At 45.6% G+C, this 13,120-nt stretch overlaps 1 protein-coding gene across 1 annotated transcript in view; it reads right to left on the bottom strand.

Moving 5' to 3' along the window:
• The window catches only part of KLF7 (Kruppel like factor 7), a 58,066-nt gene extending 45,021 nt beyond the window's left edge, over positions 1–13,045 (bottom strand). The window contains exon 1 of the mRNA XM_035893027.1: positions 12,785–13,045. Within this exon, the coding sequence (XP_035748920.1) occupies positions 12,785–12,886 (102 nt within the window). The 5' untranslated portion in view covers positions 12,887–13,045. The remainder of the gene's footprint in view (positions 1–12,784) is intronic.
• Between the last annotated feature and the right edge of the window lie 75 nt (positions 13,046–13,120).

Here is a 13,120-nt window from a genome sequence, read left to right as displayed (position 1 = left end):
TCTATGCACTGTTTATTGTTGTGGATAAAGGCAGTGACCGAAAATGCCTTTTCATCACGTGCACCCTGCTCTTGAACCTCATTTGCCTTCAAAATTAGCCAGTAAGATCCCTTTGCTCAACGCAAGGTCTTCCCTGACCCTTTTCTAACCTTAGAGGCCACGCTGCAGTCAGAACATGGTCTCACACCCTCTCTGTGACATGACATGACATGACATGACATGACATGACATGGACTCGCTTTTGATTCTATTCAGCACAGGAGGAAGCCCCCACCTCCACAAACCTGGTCTCTCCTCTGAGACACATTTCCATCCTGACACATGGTACGCGTGTGATGGATTCTCAAAGTGAAAGGTGTCTGGCCGCCTGTACGTGCACACACAAGGGCCCTTCATGACTCACATTTACACTACTGCTTTTTGGCATCATTAAAACAGAGCAAAAAGGTCTCAAAGCAGACTTGCTTACAGAAGCGGATTTTAAGGTCAAAAAAGGCCCATCTGATAATTTAGTCTGACCCCTGGACGACACAGCCCACTGAATTACACAAAGGGCTCCTTTAGATGCTCATTTACACCCGATTTCAGGTTGGTTTCCACTGCTGTATATGAAAGCCCAAGGGTAAATCAGAATGGGATCCTTCCTTCTCCCCATGCACTGAGACTGTTCAGAAGCCTCTCTCATCTGTCTTCATTTCACAGATGGGTATTACTGTCCTGGGGGAAGCAATGCCCACACGAGACATCATCCTACCTTGCAGAGTTGGGGAGAGTCTTTCCCTCCCCCCCCCATATTTTCTTCACTTGAAAAGCCAAAGAAAACAAATCATGCTACATCCTTTGTTTTACAGAGGGCAGCTCAGGACCTCCCACTCTTTCATGGAAAGAAAATTTCTTTCCGGTACAGTTTCCATTATTTATTAGCTGAAGGTGGGGGGAGAAATGGTATTTATGGGATGCCTAAGGCCACGCTCACTATAAAACAGAAATAAGCCAATATAGCTAGAGCACAACTTAGTGGCCTATTGTGCAACATTTTAAAAAATGTACTTTCTCGTTATGGCACTTGAGACTATCTCCTCCCCCCGACACCAGTGGAAATACATTTACGAGAGCCATACAGTGGCAATATTGTTTTAATCAAATCATTAAAATGGGTGTGCTGTTTTCTGCCCACATCCTGATATTTATTCCACATCCTGACAAGACCTGGGATTTGTATAGACCATTCTCCTGCAAGGTGTCAAATGATCTCGTGGACACTGGGCCAGTGTAAATCCGCGTATCGCCACTGTGACTTTCGCAGATCTGCATCAGTTTGTACCAGCCCAGGATCTGACTCACTGACTGATCTGAAATCCCCAACATGGTGTGGGTACTATTCTTCCCATTTACAGAGAGAAAAAGCATTCAGAACTGAATGTCAAAGGTTTCCTTGACCTTTTCCACTTAAACATAAAGAAATGGAAAGGAGACAGAAATTCCCATCTAATACCACAGTGCAACAACATCTGACCAGAGATGCAGCTTGCTCAAACAAAACACTGACCGAATTACAAGGCCTTGCAGCTGGTATAGCTCTTGCCGCACAAAAATAATCCATGGTGGACAGTCCCAATGAGAAGGAGTCTTCAACCTAGGGCAACCACTCAGTGTCCAGCTCAAGAGGCACTTAAGACACGGAAGATGAGTATTCAGCATTTTCTAAAAGTCATGCGCTGGGGGTATTTGGGAGTAAGAAACCACCCACGCCTCGCTTCCCTTGCTCTCCCTCAAATGTGTTCTTCAAAGAAATGGAACGTGAATTTCTCATGTTGGAAGAAGAAATCCCAATGCAGCCTTTGCAAGGCTCTGTGCACCGACTGGTATTCCTTCTCAGCACTGAGAAACTGTCCTGGGAAGTCACCCATTTACAGAGTCCTTCACACCAGAAAGTAACTCTGCACTGGCATTCTTCTGTTCTCCCTCAAACAACTGGGGCTTATTCATGTCTTAAAGAAATCAGCAAAGCTCAGAAAGCCCAAGACGAGCCCAAGCACGCTCAGTAAAGAGTATTTAAACTGGGTACCCTGAAACTCATTTGCCAGCATCCAAGAGAGATTATAATAAAGGAGTCACTCTCAGAAAACACAAAACTATCTTGAGTGAGCAGAAAATGAGGGCTGCCTGAAGAGAGAGAATGAGCTTTGCAGCCAACTCAGAAGTGCAGGCTGGTGCCATGGGACCAGGCTGTCCCGGAGGCATGCAAACTCAGCAGAGCAAGGCCCTGGCATTACCTTCTTTAACCCCTAAATCACTCCAGCTCCTGAGGCACTGATTCAAGCGAACATCTTCATCCAGGGAAGCACTGGATACAGATTTCAGCCTGTGCCTGGAAGATTTCATCCTGTAATCAATGGAAGAAACAGCAAAGCTCCTCTTGACCTTAACTGTAAATATGTAACACCAAAAGACTCATTTCCCTCTAGAAAAACACTCAGAGACTAAACCAGACCCTTCCATTTTAAAATGTTGAATACAGCAATCTTTCTTTTCACTTTAAAAACACAGGAGAGCTAAGGGATGTGCCTATAAGAGAAGTCTATGCTGTTTTCCTGCAGTAGACAGTAAGAAGCTACCCCAGGTGACATCCACATACCCTGAAATTATCAAACCTGCAAGAGAAGCACCTTATAAGCCCTTTCACTGGGTCACATCAGCACTTACAGCAGTCTGCTGCTTCTTCCAAGATACTGGAGACCTCCAAAACTGTAAGTGCTTCCTTTCTATGGTAAATCAGACAGAAACACCCCTTACTCTCACTATTAGACTGCAACTCCCACATGTTTCTTAAAGCCCCAACTCTCAGAGGCTTCTGGTTATATCAGAACCACCTTTCTCAGCACCAAAACCAAGCTCCTGGTTTCCTCGATTGTGCAGGAAAGCCTGCAAACATGACTTTACACTATCCTGAAAGACCAGAAACCAAAACCAGGAAGAACATGCACCTTGCGAAGAACCTGATGTACAGCAGCCTTCAGATGTTCACAACCATGCTGAGGTGCTGGCACAGCTTATGAACAGCTGGAGGAGGGCTGTGGCACCATCAGAGTGAACTGGGACAGCAGCGTCAGATGGAGACAGAAAAGAGCCATTTTGCCCAAACTGTCTGTGTTCTCAAATCAAGCCAAGCCAGTGCCCTTTGCTTCTCCCTTATTATTTTAAAATGCGGACAAATTTAAAAATAAAAGCAAGAGACACTGAAGTCCCTCCCTATCTGATCTAGTCACTAATGAGGGAGGTTTCTTTTCACCGGCAGAGATTTTCCATTGAGCAGCAAATGCAGCCTCTCCACTGTCCACGTGTCGGAAACAAAGCCACTCCTGGGCTGATGCTTTCCATATGAAACATCAGCTCCCATCTTCCTTCTCCCTTCCTCCTTTCCATACTTTATTACTCACACAGCAGCTGTAGTAGCTTGCAGATGAGAGGAATGTTTTCTTCGGAGCAGCATAAATTTTCTAGGCTGACAGGGGAGGCCAAAAGAAAGAAAAGAAAAAAACAAACCCCAAACCAGGATTATTTAGCACTTTTCACCAGCTCGAAGCAGGCAGCAAGCTCTGCAGGGCTGGCACCCTTCAGACTGCTGTGCTGAAAACAACAAAGACCCCGAGTCCCTCACCTCACCCTGCACCCTGGGATGTGGGGCACCTCAGATAAGCCAGGGGTGCCAAGGGAGAGCGAGTGCACTGATTCCTCACCAAAAAAACCAGCACAGCACCTCACTGGCAGCAGCTGAGCAGAGAGAAGAGTGACCAGCAGTTGTGAGATGCCGAGGAAAACGTGTGACTGCAGCGCTCTTGTGCATCTTGTGCATCAACACGCCTTGCCAGACCCTTGCCTGGAAGGAGGGAGAGCAGGCCCCCGGCTTAGAGACCAGAAGTAACCAGACATTGCTTAAGGCATCACGCAGGGTTGTGACTGCAGCTCTCAAAAGATGCAAGAGAGTCACAGGATGCAGAGTCTGGATACCTTTTAGTAGCCAAGTTGCTAATAGCTGGGAAAAACGAATCGAGTTTTAGGGGCACAAGCCCAGAAACAGAAGGCTAAAATTGACAACAAAGCCGAAGATGTTAGCCAAATCAAGTCTCTCACAACAAAAACAGGCCCTCAGGAAAACTTCTAGAAAGTAGAATGGGTTGAAACATTTCTCTACCAAACATTCTCCAAAAAAATTCCATTTTTGTCCAATCTGAAGTGTTTTATTGGAATATATTGGCTTTGAAGACACCACATTATTGACTGAAGTTTCACATATGGAAGATGTAATCTGGAAGGGGAGACCTGAACCAAGCAACGCAGTGACTCATGTCTGGGTCTCTAGCATCACACCTAAGTTGCTGTGATGTGGCCAATAACCAATTTGGGTGTAAAAAAGCAAGCAGACAGGAGCACATCTCACCCCTTCTACTCTTCCACCCACTGAATATTTTTCAGTGTGGCCTTCACTCGCTGGAACCTTTGTTTTCCATCCAGCCCTGGTGGAGAATAAAGGCAGGCGATTAAAGGCAGTCCCCTACTTCACCCCCACCAGCACGAAGCAATTCAGCTCAATGTTGATTCCCCTCCTGGGCTGGAGCGAAGACAAGTCAGCAGAAACTGCAAATGTTTACAAACCCAAGAACTTCCCTTATGATTGAAAATGAACTTTGCTCACTTGAGAGTCAGGATTAAAACCAAATGCTTAACAGCATAGTAGCCTATTAGTAGTGAAAGCATTTTTAAAATCTAATTTACTTGTCATGCCGCATGCATTTTTCCTCACCGCACAATCCAAACAAGCAGTCATTTGTGCTTTGATTTCCAGTCACTTCACTTCAGTTGCACGGGAAGAATGCTGCAGCGCAAGAGCGGCTAAGGCAGCAGGTGGGCAAGACGATCCCATCCAAAAACCACAAACCCTGCTTCCAGGGCTTTTTTAATTATATAGATGGAGACACTTCCATTGATTGCAGTTTCTGTCACAACATGTTCGTTTACAAAGGTCCATCATGGTTGAACATCAACCCTATGCCAGTGTCCCTTTAAAACTGACCTTGGGAGGCTGCGGGTTTAAGGGCAGGATTTGTAAATCAGGACACTAATTGGAATGTCTCAGAAGAGCCTCTCACAAGCCAGCATCCTTCTCCTTCACGCCCCTCCCCATCAATCACACTGTCTCCCAGGCTCGCCTCTGTCACTGCCTGCTTCTCTATCCCTTGCAGAGCAGGAGCTGTTGACCCCCACATATGATTTAAACCCCAGCTTTGCACTCAGGTCTACAATGCTGGGAAATAACCAAGAGGATTAGGACATGTGAGACATGGCCTATAAAGGACCATCTTCGAAACCGTTATGACACTTAAATGAGACTGCCTGCTGGACCTTCTGCAAGCACTAATATGCAGTCTGTGCGTCCATGACTCAGACACTTCAGTGCACGTTGTAAAGTATACCACATGCGTCTCCTAACAGTTCTCCAAGCAATAATACACGTAATGAATACACAGTTGCACTGAGCAGAAATGCTCTGGATTGGAAAGGATCCTTCACGTCTAATAACAGGGAGGGGACAGGTATCTGCTGTAAAAGGATTAAGGGCATCAGGGCAGCTTAATGTATCAGACTTGATACACTAAACCTTTTAAACAAAAAAAATCCATCCCTTCCTGCCCAAGCTTCCTATGCCCAACTCCAACACCTTTCAAAAACCTAGAGAAAGGGTCAAATAGTGCTATGCACAGGTTGTCTCAAAGACAACACAGACCTCTGGGAAGGGGGGTATAAGCTTACCTTTCGGATCCTTATTTTCATTTTTTCAGAGAAGCAACGCCGCGCCCCGCCAAGGGCTCCCTGCGCCGGAGCTGTCCTGTGCTTTCAGCACCAGCCAGATGGCGTGGCAGGATTTGGGCCAGCAGCTTCGGGGGGCTGGTTGCCCATCTCCCCATAGCCTAGCGCAAGCCTCTCCTGCCCCAGCCGCCGCACCCGAGCATGGCAAACCCGTAATATTAATCCTTGCCACAGCCCTATGAGAACGGAAGAGCTGCCAACTAATCTTGTAACTGAAGAACTGAGAAGCAAAGGTTTGGGTGTCCTGATGAAATCCAAGATGTCTAACTATCTTTGAGTATAAAGGCTGAAACGATTTCTTCTAAGAAGGGAAACGAGACATGAAACCTGCTCTGGTTTCAACAACCTGAACAGCCAGGCAGCCTTCCCCGCCAGCTGCTGCCAGAGCAGGGATGGCAAATACCGCATGGCGAACACAGCCATAGGCGAGCTTCTTCTGACACACACACCTATATCTGTACTGCCAGCTCTCAAAATGCCACAATAGTGGTATTTTCTTAATGCTGCTGGCATCAAGCCACTGCTGGAAATACGAGCTTTTTAATATTTGAGAATAGAAGTCAATAAGACAATTCTTCAGTGGCTCAGGAGCAAGGAAAGAGAACATCAAATTAAAAAATAAAAAAGTCTGTGACTTTAAAGACAATCTCAGTGTCTTGGGAACCAGGCACATGTTTTTTTTTAACTCAGTGTGGCAAAGCTCTTTTTTTTTTTTAGCTGAACCCTCCATTTCAGGTGAGTTCAGATTCAATTGTACCAAGTCAGAAGCTCCCACAGTACAAAGAAGACCTGTGGGGAGAAGAAATTCAGGTGGGTGTTTCCTGCAACTTGAGCCTGAAGACACCACAAAAACGGCACCTGAGCATTGCTGGGAGTTTGGAAGTGGAGGGGCATTGTAGATGAACACGTAAGGGAATGGGGCAGGAGGCACTTGAGAGTCCAGGGAAACAAAAAGGAAAGTAAGAGGGACTCAGCACCGTTCTTGAAAACATCTTTATTAACTCTCCAGAATTCAGGTTTACCATCAAAAAGGAAAACCGCCACCAATTACAATACCTGTGAATAACTTTTCATGACATTTTGAGCATGGTGATCAAAAGCCTATAGTTTTTCTTCCCCTCTGCAGAATGCGACAAACTTGATAGGAGATGAGGTGTACTGTTACCCCGCTGCTTAATGTACTGAACACCAATGCTGCTCAGCCAGTGGGCAAAATCCTTTTGTTTTATAAGGACAGCTGCAATCAAGGTTGTTCATATGCAGCTACAGAATCAAACAGAAGCAGAAGCTTTCTCACTTCCCTATAACGTGTTTCCCAATGCAGAAAGAAGGAGCAACACACTGGATGTTTCTCAGTGGAAAGTCATTTGACAAAGCCTCAAAAATTATGACAATATCCAGAAGATACCATTTGCCTCCACCCTGGAGAGCTTAAGTGTGAAATTACTGCATGGAACTGAAGACCTTCTGCCATTTCCACATGGAAGTATCACACTGCAGAGTAGCTATATGTAATTATTTTTATGTAGCCTACTCTAAGCTACGCATTGCCTATTCAATAGGACATACAGAAACATGTGGGCTTGGGGGAGGGGAGGTTAAAGGATCCCAAACAAGAGAAAATATTTTCTAGTTGAGCACCCACATCATGATTGTGCATTGCTTAAAGGTATTTACCCCATTTCAAAATCACCCGACACAAGTCGCACACATCATCAGCTATTTAAGACCTGTAATGGGGATTTCGGGGCTCTACACTTTCACAATGCCAAGAAATAATCACTTAAAACAACAGATTCTGTAACTAAGGAATCATGAAACAATAGAGACGGCGGTTTCAAATTTGCCTGTCTTTTCTTTCTCCACCCCTTTCTGTTAGGTGACAGGAGCACGCTTTCAGCACATGGAGCAAGCAGAGAGCCTGCAGGTATAAATGGACCGGCGCTCAGAGTCTGAAATACACTGCATTACACATGTGGCTGTTCTTGGAAGTCAACCATTTCTGCAAGTTATTCTCAAGAGGCATGATGTACTATAAGCACTTAAGAAATGTGTTACACTGTGACTGGAACCAAGATGAAATAGCAATATTAGAAGAGATGGTTTAGTTTACGTAGTGGCCAACTATGCCATTAAACTAGAACAATGGAGATGATGGGGAGGCAGGAATGATCTCCAGTGTGATTTACTGCTTTCCAGTAGCAGTGGAAATTTTTCCTATAGGCCTGAAAATGACCCTGTCTGCCAAATAGAAGTCAGCATTAAGATGTAAGAGTTCTGCTAGATAAGTCACCTCGGGATACTCTGCTCTCACACAGCACAGGGATCTCAAAGCGCTTTGCCAGAACAGGTCAAAAAGCCTCCCAGCCCCGCAAAGACCATGCCTCAGCATTGTTGCTGTCAGTCACCTCAGAAAGGGGAAAACTGAGACTTGAAGACTTGATTAAAAATATGCAAAGAAGGCTCTACGACAGAGTCAAGAGCGAAACAAAGGCTTCCTTGATCCTATGCTTTACAGGAAACATGCATCTCCCTTGGAAGGATCATTGTTTGCTGCAGCTGAGAGCAACCAGGTCAGCCAAGGCAAGAGGAAATGTTATCGGGCAATGCTTATCAGGCAAACGATAGAATGCTAATTCCACTTCTGCCAGCCAATTAGACCTGTTCTGCCTGATGACACATGTGGGAAAGGCTGCCTCTTTTAGAGAAAGCCAGGGTTTGGCTCCTAAGTCCTGCTGATTTTATACACCTGCATCGGCTACACACAGGGTGACCTGCTCTTTCTGCTCCCGCGCTCTAACATTACGGGAATTGCCATGCTAGAGGCTGCCCTATGGCCCACACAGAACATGGAGAGAGCCCCAACACGTCTCCTGATCACAAGGATCTCCACACAAGGACACTGAGTCCAGACTCCTCCAAGGGGCCTATGGAGAAGGATAATAGGGGTGGTCTGAAATGTTACCCCTAGGAAGCGATGCCTCTGACTACAAAAGATGCCTTCTGCACGCTGATCTTTTAATGACCCTGCAAATGACATTGTGAAGCCCCAGCAGGAAGAACAGACTGAAGCCCCATGTCCAGCCCTTCCCAATTCTCAGCCCTGCTCTCCCCCTCTTTGCAGCCTGGCATGCTGAAAGTGGGACCACGTGCAGCTACACAGGCTACACTCCTCACCATCACCTCCCTCAGAAACAGCCTCCTACCCACTTCCTTCCCCTGCAGAGTAACAAGGCACCCTTCGGCCTTGTGCTGTCTCCCCCAGCAGTCTGGTTCCAATCTCAGGGATGCCACATCAGACTACTACCCCCAAGCAATAGCATATGCGACCGGAGGTCCTCCCGCTGCACCGCAGCAGCCACGCAGGTGCTGAAATCTACACCCGCCCCCCGCCCTGGTCCTGAACTGCAGAGGCAGCTCACGGGAACAGAGAGCAACCAGGATGGTTCAATCAGAGCCAGGATGAAGAGCCAGGCAGAAACACACAGATGCTGAGATAGCAGCCAGCTGACGTACAGCGAACGCCTCATTTTCCAATACACAGAGCCCACCTCTTCCTTTAATCTCTCTCAGTGCCGTGGCAGCTCAACACTGCTAGAAAAGCTAAACAAAGACTAAACAAAGTTCCCTCTCTCCTGATGAAGTTGTGCTATGAATTACTCATTAGATCCTGACCTCCCCATTCCAAGAAAAAAACCTGACCTCAAAAGTGTTTTGCCTGAAGAAGTACACCCAAAGCGGGCATAGTGAAGCTAAGCTTTTGCTGCCTAAAAACCAAGCCTTCCCTTCCCAACATGTGTTTTAAAATAACGTAAAACACATAATGGATTCAGTTCCAGCTTTCACTTCAGGTATTTCCACTTTCACAATGTAAACTATGTCCAGGGTGGAGTGAGGGGGGTTTTGTTTGTATTTTTTCCTCCTAAAAAAGAAGCCTACCCAAGAGATGACAATCTCTTCCTACACAAAATCTGTTTGTTTTGTACATATTGCTGGGTTGCTCTCATTCAACTCCAATGCTAATTGTAAAAAGCACAGACACCAAACTTGCTCACATTTCTCCTGCAGTGGGAAGGAAAAAAGGGAGAGATCAGCTGACTGCGTGCAAGCGTTTAGCAACCTGCTTGTGCTGTCAGTGCCCTCTGTGAGTGATGGGTGTTTCACCATCGGAAATATGAGCAACTGCCCCAGCTGTGTAGTCTTCAGCCAGCAGCTACAAAAGCGTGGTCCAGACTCAAGAGAAAAGGAAGACAGGACTCTGTCAACACTTTCACCCCAAGGCATGCTCTGATTTTCCAGGGGGGCAAGTACATCTTTTATGGTATCACAGTAGACGCCACTTCTGGGAGCAGGAACTGCCACGGACTAACCCCTCCACATGAAGCACTAGTAGCTGCTAATCACAAAACAACTGGAGCTCGCCATGTGATAAGGAAGCCTGCTCTTGGCCCACACAACTACTTCCCTCCTTTTAAGAGACCAAGTAATCTCCTGGGGCACTGCTTTGCTTGCCAGGAGAAGCACTGCTCTGGAGCCTCTGTGGAGCTCGGGTATGGCACAGAGCTCTTCATGGGAGTGGAGGCAGGACCCATTTAAGTGTTTTCACTCAAAATTAAAGCTGCTGCTTCCCAATCCTGATGCTTCCTGCAGGGATCAGTCACTGCCCTGTCAGCTCTCTTCCCTGGTGTGTCGACTGCAGCCTGACAATTTTAAGGGACACCTTTAGAAACACGTGGACACACCCCACCTTGTCCCAAAGTTACTATGGTTTGCCTAAAACAAATAAATCCCCAAGACCCAGCTACATTCGCAAGTGATTCAGAAGAATGAAATTGGGGTCTCTGTGTCAGTGGGTCTGCCAAGCCTGCGTGACAGCATGCTCTGTACAGCCAGCTTCAGCTGCTCCCACCACCGATACATCAGTTTTGCTCCCTGTTGTTTGCGAGGAGAGTCCGGGCAGCAACAGGGGAATAAAAACAAACTGTAAATACAGGATGTGTTATGAAACATCAGGCTCCAGTTGGAGGATTTGAAGGGAAACAGGGAAAATGTAATAAATTATTTTCAACTTCTCTTTTCAAACATATGTGGAGTAGGGTTTAACCAGGAGTGTGTGAGTTTAAATTTCGCAATAGTAACAGTGGGCTTGGGTAGGTCCATTGTACTGTATAAAACAAACTGCTGCTCTTCCACGCATAAAAGAAGGCAGCAGGAGACAGAGTATCACACACAGTACTGCCTAAAGCATGCTGGCTATGTCAACAGATTATCTCGCTTTGGACTGTCTGGACTGTTACTAATACGCAACTGAATATGCAACCGATCCAGCAACCACTATGCTATGAAATTAATTTTTTTAATGAAATTATATTAACCTCTTCAGTTTAATTAGCATGTTAAAAATATAAAAGGAAAGCAGATGTGACCATCATGGATGTGCGAGCTGAATATTAATAACAAAAAGCATCCCCTCCCCCTGGAGCATAAAGCAAAGTTGGATCGGTCATTTTGCAAATTAAATCCCAAATGTGTTCGCACTGTAGCTGTCAATAAATCTCTCCTGTGTGTGCACATAGGCACACAAAGCTGAAGCCAAAACAATTCTACCAGGGCAAACCTTTAAAGATCCAGCCCCGGTCCAGCTGGATGACAATGCTACAGCCCGAGCGCTCCCCTGAAGCCCTACCATCCGCATTTCTCCCCACACACACTTCTAAGGAAAAATTAAATGAACGTCCCTAACTGTCACTTACTGGAGACCTACCACATGCTACCCTTATGCTAGCCAAGACTAAGGTGAATGCTGACAAGATGAAATCCAGTGGCTCGTTATTCTTACACCGATAGTGCCACGGGTCCGCGCGCTGCATTAGCACCACATGTCATCCCAGCCACACTCCACTATTCCTACCCACCAGCGATTTTTTTTTCTTTTAAAGAGACACTAGTTTCCAGAATTTTGCCCAGCATATCACCTCTGCCAGAAAACCACATCAAGAAACAGGATTGTCTCACAATGTCCTGCTGTAACGAGGAATCCTGTCTTTCCTTTTCCTTCAGTATCCCAGCTGGCAACTATTTATAGATCTATGCATTTGGGCTCATAGTTTGCTTTATACAACTCTTTTCTCTGTAACCTACTCTTCTCCTTGGTCTTATTTACTCATGCTACCAGTCATCATTTTAATGCATTCGTAAGACTCGATTTCCATCTTTAAAGTATCCTAATTCTGTCTGCATATTAACCCTACAGTGCCTCAAAACACACTGGTTTACTGGAACCAGCCTAAGGCGTCATTGTTTTAAGATACAGCAAGAAGTGTGTATTTCTCCCCACCTTCTACAAAAGGAAAAAAAAAAAATATGAAAAATAAGTCACCTCCCTAGTTACAGAATTTAGCCTAAAAGCTTATAATAGTGCTTCCACACACCTGCTCACCCCCCATCTCTGATTTAAGCTACGATTTTTATTGACATATACTAATTACCTGAAAATAAGAATGATCTATTCCGCTTCCACCAGCTGCCAGTTGTCAGCACTGGCTGGAAGTGATCAGCCTTGTTTAAAAGAACAAACAAACAAAAAAATCTAAGCTCAAAAATAAAATAAAAATAGCAGTCATCATAAAAGCAAAACCCTGAAGAATGCCACCGGATCTCAGGTGCTGCCGGGTGTGCTCAGAAAGGACTGAAGGCAGACAGATTTGAATGGACTGCTCAGTTTGTCATGGCAAAAAATACAGAGATTTAAAGGTCTACCCACGCGGAAAAAAAAATTAAAAAAGAACCACCAAAAAAAAAACCAAAACACCAACCCTGAATTAAAGAACAAAAATAAAATAAAGTCAGAAATGCAGCCCCAATGCATCGACTGTCTGCGCTTAAGAGATTTACAGGAGTAATTTAAATGATTCACCTGCTGCCAGTTTTCCTCCAAGGATGGCAAAGCTGAGAAGTAGCCGGTGTCGTGGACAAGCTGGAGTTCCTGGAATATACTATAACTAGCCAAGACATCCATGCTGCTGCTGAGCAAGACCCTTTCTTTCTGCTTTTGTGTGTGTTTGTTTGCTCGGGTGGGGGGTTGTTTTTGATCATAAAAAAAAAAGAAGGAGGAAAATCAACCAATGATAGATCCAGCGTCCCTTTGGCTTTGTTTTGTTTCAGTCACACTTTAAAAAAAAGAGAGAGAGAGAGAGAGAGAGGGAATCAGCGCGGAAGGACGGCGAGGGCCGGGGGCCGGGCCGAGGAGGAC

This window comes from Egretta garzetta, unplaced genomic scaffold (genome assembly GCF_000687185.1).
Source record: "Egretta garzetta isolate BGI_Z169 unplaced genomic scaffold, ASM68718v1 scaffold474, whole genome shotgun sequence".
Taxonomy (NCBI): domain Eukaryota; kingdom Metazoa; phylum Chordata; class Aves; order Pelecaniformes; family Ardeidae; genus Egretta; species Egretta garzetta.
Note: the sequence above shows the minus strand (reverse complement) of the source record. Positions and strands in the feature narration are given on the sequence as shown.